This window comes from Neodiprion fabricii, chromosome 5 (assembly GCF_021155785.1).
Source record: "Neodiprion fabricii isolate iyNeoFabr1 chromosome 5, iyNeoFabr1.1, whole genome shotgun sequence".
Classification (NCBI taxonomy): domain Eukaryota; kingdom Metazoa; phylum Arthropoda; class Insecta; order Hymenoptera; family Diprionidae; genus Neodiprion; species Neodiprion fabricii.
Window position 1 is genome coordinate 20,843,103 of NC_060243.1, and position 17,647 is coordinate 20,860,749.

Here is a 17,647-nt window from a genome sequence, read left to right on the forward strand (position 1 = left end):
GTTGTACGACGTCCAATACCAGGGATGGTCGAGTAAAGGTGTGAAAAAATTCGACGTCAGCACATTGGAAACACCGATTTCGTACCTACGGCAGATCATCGAGGACTTTTCAAGTTGTTTCAGATTTCGTCACTAACAGGTCGTTAATCGGGCGTCTCAAACGGCGCGACGGGCCAATGCCGACTGATTGTGGAAGCCGGGGAACCGAAATTCGAAGATTCCCGCTCCGCGTTCTTCGACCCGAAGAGGGGATGGTGGCTGGACACGTGCACCTGGATCGCCTACGAGGAGCTGCTGACTTATCGCCTCAAACCAACTTATGGCAAGGAGGGCGGAGCTCCGAATCACCGCGCTGGCACCGACGCGCAGTTGCGATCCGCAATACGTCTTATAACACGCCTACCCGCCAAAACCTGCTAGCTCTAGCTGTCGTCTCGCGGTCCCCTAGATGCCTCGCGATTGCGATTTTGTCGGGTTTTTTTTCCGTTTTTACTTGACGCGGAATCGTACGTGTCAGATCTTGCAACCGGTTTACAATCGCTTACATTTCACTTGTCGTCGAAACATCTTTCTTACATTCATTTCACGGCAAAAGACACTGTTGTCTGATGTTGATTGGAATTTTGTAAACTCGACTAGAAGAAATGTTAGAAATTTTGTGCGAGTCAAAATATTCATCATTCAGCTTATACGTGACGGTCATTTTCGTGCACAAGCAAGTTCCGGAATTTCAAAGTTCCGAAAAAACATTGCGGCAGATTGTTATTATTATTGTTATTTTTTTTTTTTTGGTTTCTTCTCTTTTACATGAGTTTGATTTGAAATTTTGAGAACCGATTTATCGTATTCATTCAAGAAGTTTGTGACTCAGAAACGGGATAATTCGAGGAGTTTGAACAAAGCTTGAAATTTAGCACAAATCCTGAGCTGCAATTTAAGTTTCGTTTGAATTCTCTAGCGTATTCGTTTCCCGACTTATAGCCTGCTGAAAAGTTGCAAGTGAATAACAAAGAACGTCATGAAAGACGTTGTATCTAAATTCAAAATTTTAAAAACGAGACAAATTTCTAGCATTTTTTCGCCATTGCCGGCAATTATTCTTTCCACGTGCTAGAGACTTTGGACAGATCTCAAAATGTAGATCGACGTTCATTCCTGAGTTAAACTTTGTAACGAAACAATACTAGTATAGTTATTTTCGCGGCAAGTCCCTACGCGAAATTCCTATTTTCTGTGCTACCTCCTGTCAAAAACTACCAAGTAGTCAAGTTGTTGGCAGAGGCAGCGCAGTAACTCGTTTTTGACGAATCAAGGAATTTGTGACTTATTTCCAAACTGAAGAAACAAGAAAACTTGACGTGACAGGCAATTCTTAATAACTAAATCGGAAAATTCTGAATTGGAAGTTTAAAAACTAAAAAAACCAGGTCATTCGGAGGACGATTTTTGGTTCTTGAACGACAGATTTCCATTCCTACACTGAAACGAATCGTTTTGTTCCGAACAAGCCTAACTATGACTGCAAACTGCAGGACGTTGATCTCATTCGCGCGTCAAAACCGGTAAACGAATTCTCCCGGGGAAGAAACAATCGTTGGCCATTTCTTCTTTCTCTCTCTCCTACTAATTCCCCATCCCCCATTGTGCATCACCGGATTTCATCGCGGATTCATATTTCTTTTCTCTTTTCCTTCCCCCTTTCTTCGTCATACATACAAACATTATACGTACAATGTGTGTATGTACGTGTATACTTATGCATTATAGCACAGCGCTAAGGATATTCAATTTGCGGCGGCGGTTCCGCTGCTGGTTGACATTTCCTTCATCGCTCCCTCGGGATCCGGCCGTGTCTCTCGGCCGTCGAGCCGTGACTCGCTTTCTCTCTCGCTCTCTCTTTCTCTCTATCTTCTTCCATCCCCATAGCGGCAGCTTAATTTCTACCTATATACGCTATTATATAACCCTCGAATAATTCACGCATTGTCCTCACGATTGGATTTTTACTGACCCGTTTATTATGTATGTACATATCCAAGCTCATGTACATGTTTTATATATTGAGGGGACATGTAATTAGTACGGGGTGAAAGGTGGGAGAAAGAGAGGTATAGATAATTAACTATTCAGGAATTTAAAGCATAAATTTCTGGGGAGTAAAAAAAAAATATTCGGATCAAAACGACAAGTCAAAAATCAGAAAATTTCCGACACCCAAAATGTGAATATATAATTCACCGAACATGTGGATACTCAATCGATACGCGAGGCTGCAAGTCGCCGAAAAATCGACAAAAACGTTAAATTTGGTATCCGGTTCGCGAACAACAGGCTGCAGAAGTTGAACGGATCCTGATTCTTGCAATAAAGCAAAGACAGTGATATCGTACGGTACACTGGGAAAAATTTTATTAGTTACAGTAACCAGCAAAATTCAGTGAAACAGGTATCGTTAAAAAAAGTGTTTGAATATTGTTGGAATTACGAAAAACGAGGTACGCCTAACCATTTTGCGCTATTCTCGATCCTTTTTTGGTTATTACAACCCAACATCGGTTTGTTCGGTTTATTCTACTTTTTTAGTTGAATAAGGCTTTAACGTCAATTTATTGTTGCACTAGCATTAAATTTTCGGAACAGTTGTACAAGAAAATATATCAACAGTGATCGTAATGATAAAGAATAGTAAGGGATACTAGACTTTCCTAGAATACTTTTTCTAGAATATTTTTCAATTGTGTTAAAAAATGAAAATAGTCAAGTACCGAGCGGTAACCGGAACTAAAAATTTCTCTCAGTATCGTATCAATTTTTGCGATCGAAAAAAATCTTCACATTGCAGAGAATCTAGATTTTGTGCGAAAAACATTGAATGAACAAAAACTCTACCAACCTGTGTCTGCAGCAGGAGCATACTTGAAGCGACGGTAAATGCTGTGGTGGTTGCCGCAGCGTTGTTGACACCTGCACCAGGATGTGATTGCACTAGTCGGTTCACTGCAGGAACCGCGTTTGAGGCGGTTATGGCTGCCGAAGGCGCTACCGAATTAACTGGTATAACGTTCGTGGATACGGGGGCGGAAATTTGCCCGGCGTTACACTGCTGAAGAATCGCAGTAGCTTGCTGCTGAACCTGAGACTGTGGCGTTGTTTCCGGCGTCGATTGCTCAACTGCCTCGATTCGACCTATTCCACCAGCTGAAGAAGACAAACACCTCGGATGCTGCAGGCTGCTGTTACTGTTGCTGTTACTGTTCTCACTTTCGCCGATCGGGGAATGCTGCAGCTGCCCTGAAACACAATATTAGAATCTCCATTATTCATCTGTTGAACAATTTTCTCGCAACATTATTCTTCTTACGTCTCGGAAAGATTAAAAATTAATTTACTAGTGGAATTGTTTGACAGATCGAAGAAAAAGGTCAAGTTTTAAGAATTCGACATCGTGAAACAAGCTTTTCATTGTATTTCATTTTCTTTCATTTTCACATTTTAGCGCAGGCTTGATAATCGTTGCATCATCGAAATTTGGTGGATTTGAATAAGGTCTAAATTCTTATACTAAAATTAAGCAAGTTAAGCTATGGCGCAAAAACTAAGCACAGACATTCAGATGTACACAATTAATATAATATATATAATATAATAATATAATATAAAGGCATGAGTGAAAAAAGAAAACATTTTTTCATATCAAACATACAAACTGTACGATTATATTTATGAATGTAGGTATATTAGTAATTAAAAACCCACAGTATCTACAGTAGAAGGCCTGACCATGATCGTCCATTGTGGTCATCTCAGACCGATTTCGATTTTGAACGATAAATTAGATGTTACGTCTACGGATGAGTTTCATCTTCTATATTATGCTTGATCATTATTTTTGTTGAATAAATTTTTCCCGACAAACACACAAATATCAGCCTTTTTTTTTAGCAGTTTTTCAACTACAAACACACGAGTACGTTTATCCATGCGTTGTTACGTTCAGCCAATTCGTACACATGTGTTTCTTTTTCGTGGTTTAAGGACGAGACGAAGAAGAGCAACTTGACACTGTTTAACCTGAGATTATACTAACGGCGACTGAAGGCTTGGCAGAATTTCACCGGGCATATATAGGGCCCCGTCATACACCCCAAGGGAGGACTGAAATCATTGGCATTTAAAATACTACCCTGTGTATAGCCGAGCCTCCCCCCTTCCTCCTGTTCCTCATTCCTCAACCCCAACACGGCACAGATTATTATACCCGACTTATATACACACAACAATATGCTCATCCCCCCGACGCGACACCTCGATCGCCACTCTTATATGCACCGTGTGATTATACGCCTTTGTATAACCTGCGTTCAATTTTGTTAAGTGTATCAAGCCCTATGATTAATTATTGATATCGCGAGATCAATTTTAAAATACCGGTGATCGAATTCTGTAGTAAAGTCTGCAATTTTTTTTTTTTTTTTTTATCATAAAATAAATAATACAACAGAAAAAGGAATTAGATCGACCCCGAAATTTCAGCTGAATTTAGAGCTTTTTTCAAATTCCTGAGTTATATTCGATCGAAAGGTCAGAAATTGTAAGTCCGAAAAATCATTCGCGTTGGAAATTTTCAAGCAATAATCGCAACAGACAAGAATATTGCTGGAAATCGTTTGACATGGTGTAACTTGGGAACAGAATTGGGTACAAGAAAAATAGGTACAGACTTTGGACAAAGTACGAAATACAGCTTAGCGTTCACAGTGCGATTCTAACATTGTTCGGAACATCTAGCACGACCCAATCATGAGTCGTACCCTCCTCCGGAAGGTAAGGAAAATATTTAAGAATAAAAAATTAATTTCTACTTTGAATGCAAGTAGTTTTTCGAAGCTCAGATTTATAAAAATCGGCCAGACGATTCTTAGCTCTTAACCTGCATCATCCTCACCGACTGGTTTATCGTTCCGATTATTTATATACCATGAATATATTGCAGGGGCAGAGGCTTCTGGTCTCTCTTATCAAAGACCCGATCGGCACTTTATGTATCCCAGCTAGTCCGCACCATCTCTAAAGCTAAATGGAGTGATTTAGTGAACAGGGTGACAGCTGACTGGATCCCGGTGAACCAGGGCGACGTGAACTGAAACCTAACACCATGCCAGGGTGACTGCAGAAGTTAGTGTGGTATAATATTGGGGGCACGAAGGGACGGACAATATCGTCCGATAGAATCAGATAGTCACGGATACCTGATCACGCTCAATTCATTGGATTATATTTAGGCCCGTTACTGTTCATGCCGCCACCCAGATTCTGATGCCGATGCTGTCACAGCTCAGCGCGTACCGGTTCTGCTGTGTGCAACAGAAGGTGATTGCTATTTTTCTTAACTTTGGTCGTTGTTTTTGTTTTTGAATCTCGGGCGCACGGCATGACCATTATTCGCGGTGGCTGAATTACGTTAAGTTAGGTTAGGTTTGGTCAGGTTAGGCTGAAAAATGATGACGTTTCCGATTAAGACCAAATTTTTACCACAGGTGATGACACACTTTCTCTCCTTCTCTCTCTCTCTCTGTCTCTCTTTTGGAATGCGGAATTTTTGCAAAATCAAATCCAATACTGGGATGGTAGAATATTTTTTACATGTTCTTCTCTACAGGTGAATCAATGGAACCGTGGATTTAGTGAATATGTAGATAAACTGTCACTCAAACGTTTTCAAAATGTTTCGAATCGACAAATGCAACAATATTCGACCAACCCATAGACAGACATTATCAGCGAGATATGATCGGGCCTAAAAATTATCTGATGCCATTACATCTCTTCTCTTCTCATCTCTACGTATGTAAAACTCCACGTTTTTTTGTCTGTTTATCCGTATGTGAGCTTACAACTCCAGAACTACTGAACCGATTTTTATATACATATATTTTTTTTTTTGTGGATAGCAACAAAGTCCGACCAGATTTTAGGCTATATTCTGTTACAACCAGATCAATAGTTTTAAAGATATAACGACATTTGTAAGCCAAGTCGGAACGAGCTCATACACTTATGCGAACGCTGACTGAAATCTTACATATAGAGGAACGTTACGTTCAAGAGTATCCAAGGTCTCAACGAGCTCTACAAAAAAGTCCGTAAAAGCTTACGGCTATATCGAATAGTCTTGTCTTGCCCCGAGAAGCATTTGAAAATATTCATGATCGGAACCGCAACGGGCTGCTAGTTAAAAATATCGTCGTATGCGGTATTTCGAACTTGTGTATTGCAGTGTTTCGATTGTTCGGCAAGTCAATTTCTTTCATCCTTTTGTTTCAGTTTGACAGAAGATAGGGTTTCAATTTGTCGGATAGTTGACGAAGTTTAATATTTGAAAATACTCGAAAAAAATACAGCGTGCACTTCTATAGATATCAAAATTTTTTTACAGTGAATCTTCAAAGTTGCATCGAAAAACTATAATCAAACAAACGAGTTTCAAATCTGTGATCACTCTTACACCTGATACTAGAGGAAACATTCTTGTTAATCTAATCCAACCCGATCTAACGTGACCTTACCCAACTCAACCTAATTGGGATAAACGGATTCGCGGGAGTCTGCGATGCCAGTGGGGCAGAAACGTCGGTGCATTAAAAGCGCGGGGCCCATAATTCCTGGTAGGCGCCACGCGTCACACCCACGGTCAGATTTGGCCACGCCTCTTCACGTGCCAGTGTCAGGTGAACATTGCGTGCTCGAGCATGCATGTAGCTTCCGACATATTCACCACCTATCCGGCTTAGGTGCTGGACTCCAGCGCTGGCGACTCGTTACCGGTTCTCCACCTCTTTTCCGGTTTTCCCTACCCGAGCCTGGTGAATCCGCGTTAATTGAGCAGCCTTTGTTGTGCTGCATCGGATCGATTCACGGAATCGAGATGAGAATCGTTCGGGAATCTATTTTGCGAATCCAAGTTTCTATTCAATTCGAACTTTATTCGGCCACGTTGTCCGCACATGTGGGTGAACTCATGTGGGTCAATTCGGTTATTCTTTAATTTTGATCTTGGAAATCTGACGTTGCTGCAACATTCTTACTAATTGTAAGATGCATAACAATATTGCTGGCATTTATATTCAAATCCTGTAACTTCGATGCAACCCTCGGAATAGCATAAAAGCAGAAATATAATGAACAAGTTTGCTCAAAAATTGTTACAATACTGAGAGAAATTTTTAGTTCCGGTTACCGCTCAGTCCATAACTATTTTCATTTTCTACCACAATCAAAAAATATATTTCTAGGTCCAGAATGGAAATTAGTTTTGTAGCTGTTAGTAAAAAGTCTAGTATCCGTTACTATTCTTTCTCATTAGGATCACTGTTACTATATTTCCTTGTATAACTGTTGCGAAAATTTAATGCTTGTGCAACAATAAATTGACGTTAAAGCCTTATTTAACAAAAAAAGTAGAGTAAACCGAACAAAATGATTTTCCGTTGCAATTACAAAAAAAGGATCGACGAAAGCGCAAAATGGTTACGCGTACTTCGTTTTTCGTAATTCCAACAATATTCAAATAGTTTTTTTAACGATACTTGTTTTACTGAATTATTCTAGTTACTGTAACAAATGAAATTTTTCTCAGCGAAAATTGTAAAACGATATTACTATTTTAATGGTGTGAAATAAGTAATACTTCGTATACAACATAGTATGAAATACCATCAAAAGCAGAGGATAAATCTCGCCAATCATTTGAATTTACGATAAAAGCGTTAGTATTCTCCTTGCGACCGCTACTGAAACGTTGCTAACGCATTAATCACCCATGTTTTCAACCGCACGTCCGAAGAAAAGAATATTACATGCTTCGAGATTCTGAGACGGTCACAAATTGGCCCTTGTAACATTGTTGCAAAATGAGTTTCTCCTCGGGACGAAGTTCTCGCTACTGGAACTGTGCAAATTATAAATAGAAAAAAAAAATGAAGAAGTCCGAGTCTGTGAAGAAGTGAAGACTCTTGTCTCTCACGCTTCTAATCCAACAAGCTGCAACATCGCGCCTTTGAGTCAGCCGTTCGAAGGCCGATCATCGACGAACTTCCATCACAGCTCGGCGGCTCGATGCGGTGGTAAAAAGGAGTCGGTTTTCGCCTCTTCGCTGGCTTTTTTCCCTTTTTCAACGCCCGGTTTTTGCGACTCGTACTACGCGGCTGTGCTGTCGGACGGGAGCCTCGGTATCTTAAGTCTACTACATAATGTGGCCTACATAACCGCGACCACCTCTTTGGACAAAGACGGCGACATGTGGCTACCAGCACATCCAACAGCCTCGAGGCAAACACCGTCGAACTTAGCTCGGACTGATGCTTAACACACGGAAGATAAACGAAGAACGCGGAATGCATCGTAGAGACATTTTTTCGAACCTTACTATATTCCATAAGTTCGCGAATGTTTTACTGAGTCAAGTTTTCGGCTTGTCCTACTTCAAACGCAGAGGTAATATAAGGCACCCGTAACACCCTGGGAATTAATTGAACCGCGCAAAACGAAAGGAACGTTTGAAGAAAAGAATGATCGATAGGCGCAGCAGTCGGTCAACGTGCATGCATGCTCGTCGAGATCAGCTGGTTTGGTCCGACGGTAACTCGGAGGTGAACATAATTGACCTAGATTGAATAATAATTGAATAAGACCAGCGATTGATTTCACCTGAATTACCGGATCTCATCGAAAAGCTCGAAGAAGAAATAAACAACTACTAATGCGATGTCTTCTGATTTGAAAAGTGACTCGAGGTCTTCCAAACACGTGTTATGTTAAACTCGAGTCAATTTAAATCATCTCGATTTATGTTGAGGCCACATAAAGTCCACTACGTCATATTAACAGGAGATTGTGAGAAGCAATCTTGGAATGACTTTGAATTGCTTCAAGTCACACTGTACAAAGACACACCATGCCTGCAATTTGCGAAGTGATGCGAAGACAGCGGAAGTTTAAACAATACTTGTCAAGTCTTAGGAATTCATGAGGTACTTTAAAGCGAAGACTGATAAGCCGTACCTTCGTCTTTGAAACAGGTTACAGACGAGTCAAATGGAGCACCACAGATGTTAAGACTTGACTTTTTCGTACACGTATCATCGCTATACGTATACCTAGCTTTTTCAGATAGCACAGAGCGGTTCATCGCATATGTTGTAACTGGACAACAAAAAGGGTGCAAAGTCGCCCACACGTGTTCAGCGTGTAGAGTTATATGGTTACTCATTAACGTGTGTTTATCCTCATCTCGTCGCGTCGAGGCGATTCGAACCTCTTTAGGAGTCACCAGTTCGAACATTCATGTGGCCGACAAAAGAATCTTCAATTTTGCAATTGGGAATTCAAAATGTGAAAGTGGCTAACGATAAATCACATCTGAACTGGATTATTCTCTCGTTGCTTCAGGTCAGTAACACGTATATAAAAAAGGTAGAAGAGAACGTGCTAGCAGTTAAACTTCTCTTTTGTTACATTTGGTTGATTCGGGGTAAAAAATTTGATGAAAAATGTGTTGGAAAATCCCGGTGCAAAATTTATTACCACGAGTGACTTTTTATTCGATTCTCATGTTTCAAACTATTTGTTAAGTAACATATTTTCAATAAACTATTGTATCTTTTTGATGCTAAAATCAAACTTCAGTTATACATTTTTCAAAGGATGTGTCGATATTGTTGTATAAGTGAGTATAACGTTGAAGTGAAATATATGACTTTTATAAGTATCGCCTTGTCATTTTATTCACCCTAACGAAATCAACTAATATTATTAATCAGAGCATCTCACCGCAGCGCACGCTAAGTCAACCCTTCGAGAACACACTCTATTATTCTGACACAGACCTTTTTTTTCTTCTAAAACAGTAATTCTTCAAACGTTTCTCATTTTCCTGATTTTTTATATTCACATTTATGATTTATACTGACACTTCTAAACCACACTGTCGCATTGTAAATGATTTTTTTCATGTAGATCGGACTCGTAGATTTGAAATGGTAACAAATCAATATTAGGGTAGTGTCATTTTGACCCAGAGTGTTCCCAATGATTGCAAAAATAGGTGTGTTATCGAGGGGTTAAGCTCGGTCCAGTGACGGTAAGTGGAGATCATCTTTCCGTAGATGATGCGCTGATCTGAACTTGCCGGAACGTGTTTGGGAGAACAACAGGCACGCAGATCACGCTGCGCCATCTAGCGGCAGATGAGTACACGAAACATCAAAACTCGCACGCTAATTAGCGGTAGACAGGACAATCATCGTATCGAAAGATTCGACTAAAAATCAGCTGTAATAACGTATATATTAATAGTGAACAGCACTGGTTGTCGGAATACGTAGCGTATGGTACAAGTGAAATATTTCCACATCGTTTACAGGCAGCAATTGCCAGGAGGAAAAAAATTTCACGTTAAAACTAGAAAAACATACAAGTTCGAAACGATAACCGAGCTTTCACCGTGTAGCAGATTGTTGCATCTGTTTTTCCGATACTTCAAGGGTCCGAGTTAAAATTTAAAGATAAAACTGTGAGACGTACGTCGGGCGTGTGCGAGATTTACGTGGTGCAACGACGATGTCCGTCTGCGGTGATCGAGACAGAAATCGTGTTGCAATTAATGGGTCGCAATAACCCCCCGGGTCATACCTACGTGCCTTGGCTAACCATAACATTATGTCTATGCCAGCCAAATCTGATTACATTGTGAACCCGCGAGCGCGACGAGATAGGATACGATGTATCGGATAGGACGGAGAATGTTACCTTCGTTTCAATTTTTATTGTATTGTACTTGTCAGTTATATATTACGGCTACTTGATTTTGACACACCGCTGCTTACACTTATCCATACTTGCTTCGAAATTTGCCTCTGATCTACGTTCTAAAAAAAAAAAAAAAAAAAAATCCCGAACTTTTTTTACTTTTAATGAGCTTTCTTCGTATTTCAGAGAGAAAGGAGCGTTCCAAAAATTTCAATTCCAACTCTCTACTGTTCAATTACTTCCGTACGAAAGTTGTCCACTAGGAAAACTGTTTCAACCTGGAAACACAAAAGTAAATAAACAATACTTATAATTTACGCGTATATAATTGTTCAAATATTTTACTATACCTAGTCGAATTCGTGAATACGTAACGGAATTTTAATTTACTTTTACCCAGTTTACAACAAAGCGAACTCCATGGGAATAAGTTTAGCTTTCGCAGTACTCATTTCTTTTTGATTTGTGAGTCAATTAATAACAGTGAAAAAAAAACCGCGCGCGGGGTTTAATAACGTATGTATCCGTACGTACGTAATGTGTATGATACATTGTGTGGCGAAGGTATGAATGAATGAATGAATTGGTTTTTATTGCATATTGGCGTTTTACATTTGTAGTGTTTATGTGCGGCAGTGCCAGATAGCGGACTACCGTGTGTTTCATGGTTTGTCTTCTTGTGTTTTCTCAGGTAGCTTTTCAGCCTTTTATTTTTGTGATCACTGATCTCCTTAGTAGTGTAGGTATGTGCGGCGCGAAACAGGTTTGGTGGGTATTTAAACCCGCGTCAATTACTAACCGTGTGTATAAATGTATGTGTTTAAATGTGTGCATGTGCATGAAAATTATATGTGTGTGTAAACGTATCACGTATAACAACGGATAATGAAATCTATACGGCGATTATCGCACGTCATGAACAATCGATGATTATGAAGCACGTATTGTATACGTATAATGGGGCATTCCGTTCCAACTCAACCTACCGCGAAAATTGACATATTTGATTTGGCTGAAACTTGACTATTTTTATGCATTCTGCGAAGAAACGTTCCGTGAGTTTCAAACGTTTTTTTTTCGACCCGTTCATAAGGGATGAATTTTCAAAAATTTGAATAGTTTTTTTTTTCAAATGCTGGTAAATTTTTGAAATATACGTCAATTCAATGTTTTTCTCTTCACTTCGTATGTTTTTAAATGGATATCTTGAAAATGTTGTGCAAAAAAATTTCGAAAGCTTTTTTTACTATAGTTTTTTCAATTTTAGGATCAATATTTTTTTTCTTAACTTTAATGCATCTATCGAGTTTTATTCAAAATTCTCCAAAATTTTACTGTTCATTCCCTCAAGTTCAAGTTTCAAACCTAGCCTGATAAAACGATATTCCGGTTTTTATTTCGATTTTTTACAATTGTGAAACTTTCTTTTTTTTTCAAAACTTGAAATATTGCTCTTAATGCCTAATACAATGTTTCATTAAACATATTAATAGTGAAAAGTTGCGAATTAAAGGAATCAGAAGTTGAGAAAATAATTAATCAGTATTTTGAACGAAATTTTTTATTCCCAATTTTTTTATTTTATTTACGTTGCCTTAAAATATTTTAAATATTAGTTTTAGTCGAGTTTGAAATCGATCTCAACGTTGAATACCAATATTTGTTTGGAATCACGCAATGGAATTTTCGAGTCCCTGTTATTGTTTCAGTTTTTGTATATCGAACATTAAGATAATTACTTGATTTAATATCATTCCCGTGAAATCCTTTTCTATAAGTTGCTATTGTGTAATAAATTGAAACAATCAAGTTTAAAAAAAAACATTACAATATAAAAATTGAATAATAACATTAATAAAAACGATTGTAATATTTTTTTTCATTCCATTTTAAATAATCACATTAAAAAATATTCGATTTGAAAAAAAACATGCGAGTTTATGGATATTTCAAAAAGTTATGAGCGTTTGAAAAAAAATTGTCAAAATTTTCGATAATTCATATCCGATGAACGGTTTGACGAAAAAATTGGATAGATAGCCAAGTTTCGGCCAAAATAAAAATGTCAACTATTTTTAAGTTGGCACAGAATGCCCTATATATATGTGTGTGTTATATTGAATTGTGAATATATATACACAATACCGATCGATACACAACATCCCATAACAACACGTCTGTTATAGGATTTATTTCGCTTCGTCACACGCTCTCTATATGTATACTTATACACATATAATATAAGGTATACTATGTGCATTTGATATCATATATAGGCGGGTTAACTGATTAATTGCCGATGTTATCGATATTCCAGCTGTATACACTCGCGATCAATCGATTCCAATCGGTCGATCTCTCATCGTCGATAAGCTTCTTAACTTCGGTTCAATTAGGCTTAAACCTCTCCCAGTGATCACCGCCTTAAGCTCGTATTACAACACCGTGATAAATCAGGCTTGGCGCCTGCACTAACCGTGCAACATATATTTGAAAATGTTGTCATTTCATGTTCCGGATCGCATTTATTTTGACTACCAGTTTTATTTTAATTTCACATCTTCAATTTTTTGTCAAACACTTATCGCTTATTATAACTCACCTCGTTCTTTCTCCTTTTTTTTTATAGATGATGTCGTTATGTAGTCACTTGAAAATGGCTATATTTCAACGGTTTATTAGGCGAACGAGTTCTGATTCAATACTGTTACATGATTTTTTTTCGTTTACCCTAATTTATTATTAATCGTCTGCTGATATTAGCTGTCAATTTTTTTTCTTCCACTCCGACGCTATTTCTATATCTGCATAATTAATTCAAAAAATTTCCTCACCACCGGTTCGTAATATATTATTACATTGTAAAAATGGATTGAATACAAAAATAGAATGAGGAACAAAAAATTACAATCATAATGAAAAACAGACTGAAGATTAAGGCTAAATTTTACGGTACGAAAAAAATTTTAATTGCCAACTATTTATCGTTTACGTGCGAATACGAACCCACTTCGTGCATATATGCCTGGAATTTTACACGCGTATATGGATGTCAAGGGCATTAGGAAGGCCCACCGGAATATACTTATAATACATGTATTACATATACTATGTATATACCGGTGCATATATATACACTTAAATCAAGCATGTTCCGATTTGTGAAAAATCTTCAATTCACGACGACCTTGACATAATATAAATCGATATTACCGTAGGCTAAAAAAAAAAAAAATTAAACACAGAGACTGAGAGAAATTCCAAATAAATAAGAAAATAAAAAGGGAAGAAAAAAAAATGCCGAGTACGTGGAGAAACTAATCAGACTCTTATTTGTTCGATCACAATAGGCCATTTGATTCGTAAAGAACCGTTGTTCGGATAGATGTAGGCATAAATAGAAAAAGAAATGGAACAAACCCAACGAGCAAAGAAACAAATGATACAAATTTCGAACGACCAGGTTCGATTCAATTTTTGTTCCTTGTTTCTCGTAGCACAACTCTAATTAATTAACACATTTCACAATAAATTGTATGGTATACCTAATCGCTTTTGCACTGCAATTCCGTAAAATTATTCACTCACTTGTTCCGTTCTCGTAAATTTTCTTTATATTTACACACAGTAATTTCATACTTTTGAAACGTAATTTTTTCGTCAACTAAGAAAAACGGGATTCTTCTTCATATTTGGTCCCCTTTCATTTTACGGATTTCTTTTCGAAGTCATGTACCAACGTAAATTTATACACGTATAAGTACGTATGCATGTAGCTCGACGTAAATCAGATGATGTAAGACAAATCCTGCATATAAAGGGATTTGCGTGATACACGCAATGTGTGTCTGTAGTTACAATATTTTATTATTTATCATTGGTGGGTTAGACGAGCATCATATGTATATGTATATAATCATGCTAGTTACATTCGACTTAGTTACGTTCCTCGATTTTCACTGATCGACCCCCCCCTCCCCCGGTTGTCCCTCCACAATTTATATTTATGGTATATCCGTTACACTGGGCTGTAACAGGAACTAAAGTTTCGCCTACAACTAAACTATCATATTTAAGTAAGCAGTATTCTCTCTCTCTCCCTATTATTATTTATTTTATGTTATAAATCTTTGTATTGTATTATATACCGGGACAATCTCTCGAAACTTGAAAATCAACCGCGCATGCGCCAAATAATTCAATCTCATTGGTCGGCGAAATCTTCCCGCGGCGATATCGTTGTCTGCGATGCAGGTGCGCCAACGTACGCAAAATGTGTACGTTTGAATTTTCAAAGAGCATAAGCATTAAATTCCGACCGTTCGTTGAAGAATCAACTTTCCGGCTCAATGACAAATACTTCCCAAACCTTTCCGAGTCACTACCTCAATTATTTGAGATTCTAACCTCGAAAATTCGTATCAACTACATCGCCGCCAGAATCAGTTTGACAGCTGAAACTCGGTATGGCCAGCCTGCACGAACAGCCGATAAAACTCGCGCATACGTAGTTGATTTTCAAGTTTCAAGAGATTTTCCCGGTATATATATATAGTTATGTATTATTCATGTTATCTTATTTGCTGCCTCTAGCCTCTACTTTCCGATTCTGTTATTCTCTACGGTCGGTTAAATACTAATAAAGCTTATTTGGTAGTTTGGCAACACGCTGTTATATTTGATTAATTTTTTTGCAATAAATGTCATTATCTATCTAGCTATCTATCTCTCTCCATTTCCAGATTACCGTGTAAGGAACGTGTTCGTATCTATCTGTCTGTCTTTCTCGGAAAAGCATCAACTGCTATTCGTACTCTCTATTAGTTTGAGGACAAGAATCTGTTTGACGGTATTCCGTACGTTTTTCGGATGCTTATATTGATAAGTTTTTTGCCTCAAAATTTTTTCACTCGATCTTTTAGGCGCTCGTTCGTAAAATTATGTATGGGTGTGTGTGTGTGTGTGTATAATCTACATTATTCACCGATCGACGGCGCAGAGACGTGTAAAACCACGCGTCGAAGTCTCCGCCGCGAGAACAGAAACGGTGCATCTGCAAAATGTAGGTGTATAAAACCACATTATGTATACTCGCATCTCTAAGCTTGTAATAATCTTCGCATCATTACGTGTGTAAGGATATATATGAAAACGTCCGTGTGTGTACATCGAATTGGAAATTTTATTACACTACTACTAGTCAGTTTCATTAATCATATGATATACCTGACCATTTTTTTTACAAAATTCATCGAGTTTTTTTTCTTATTATTTTTTTTTTTTTTTTTTTTGATTTCACATACTCGCTGTTTCGCGAAAGACTAGTTTTATAGCGATGAATGAAAAATGGGCTACACGAGTCATAAATACATGAACAATTTCGTTGATGTTCATCGTCAGAGAATTACTATAGCAGGCAAAAGAAACGAAAAAACGATGGAGAAAATCCGATTTTTAGAAATAATTTAATAAACGTATTTATAAATAAATTAAATAGCGTTTTATAACTATTGATAATATCGCAAATCAATCTGTTAACCACAGTTTTCTTTCTTTTTCCTTTCTTATTTTGAATCGAGAAGGATTTGTTTCACTGGAAGAGGATATAAAAGAGAAAAAAAATTCATAATCGTCTCGCCATATTTGGCACGGTGCAAATCGATATAATGCTGAAACATTATCTAGACAAATTTTGTCCCTCTCACTCCCTCTCTTTGTTTTCTGTGTACGGGTATAATTAAGAGGTGCAGAAATTAACGGCACATGGTAATAGGTACCGATTAATGGAGAACGCGTCAATACATTTACCCAATATCTGAACGGTCGCGAACCGTCGTCTCGTGAGGGAAAGGATTTCTAGCTTTTGACGGGGTCATCATTATCATCGACGCTGCGTTCGCTGCAGCTATTACACAGTTATATACATATGGACTGGTATTTGTGATTCGCCTTTCCCCGCGTAACTCATAATCAGCCACACCGCGATTATCAACACGTAGGTATAAGGTGCCTAACCGCTTATTACATAAGTCGCAGATCATCGGAGATAATTGGAAGAAAAAAAAAAAAAATTATTCCTGTCTCCCTTTTTATTCAATTCTTTTTTTTAACATTGAATTTTTCGTCATCCAGATTCATTTCTAACGCCCGAATTTATTATTACGTATAATTATAGAGACCTCGTTTCATTTCATTGATCATTTTAATTCTGCGAACCTATTTTTAACCCATACTCTTCCCTTCGTGTAAAATATACATCTATCTACAGACTCGAGGCTGTTGTAGACTTCTTTACTCGTTTCACGTTAATTTTTTGCTTGTTTTTTTTTTTATTTTCTTTATTTCGAAATATATTTTGCATACTGAACTGGTTCAACAGTATTAAAAAACAAGGGTTGCATTTGTGAAGTCTCTCTTTTCGGCTGTACAGTGAATAGTTAATTAACATTCTCCGTCACTGTGCGCTATACATACCTATATGAAAATATAGTTATACGCCTATTTGTATGACCGAAGACCGCGCCGAAAGAATGATCGCATATGAGATACTGATCAAGGCCAATCGAATTCGCACACCTACAGAGACAAACATATGCATACCTCAATACTAATACACAACTATTAAGAACCCGAGTTAATATATATACATGTATACACGCAAACGCACACATTGATTATCGAACATGTACCTAAAGCTAGGAGACATTCTTGATTATGCACATATAAACGTACATATATATTAGTACCGATGGAATTTTTTTTTTTTTCTTTTGATCCCGATTTTTTTTTTCACCCTTTTCAGACCTCGTTCAGTAAGCTGATTTCTGTTCAATTTCAAAAT

The 17,647-nt window shown here is 37.8% G+C and overlaps 1 protein-coding gene across 3 annotated transcripts in view; it reads right to left on the minus strand.

Moving 5' to 3' along the window:
• The window catches only part of LOC124182550 (nuclear receptor subfamily 4 group A member 2), a 42,597-nt gene that overhangs the window by 11,189 nt on the left and 13,761 nt on the right, over positions 1–17,647 (minus strand). For all 3 annotated transcript variants that reach the window (XM_046569981.1, XM_046569980.1, XM_046569979.1), the window contains exon 2: positions 2,894–3,291. In XM_046569981.1, coding sequence (XP_046425937.1) covers positions 2,894–3,291 — 398 coding nt within the window. The remainder of the gene's footprint in view (positions 1–2,893; positions 3,292–17,647) is intronic.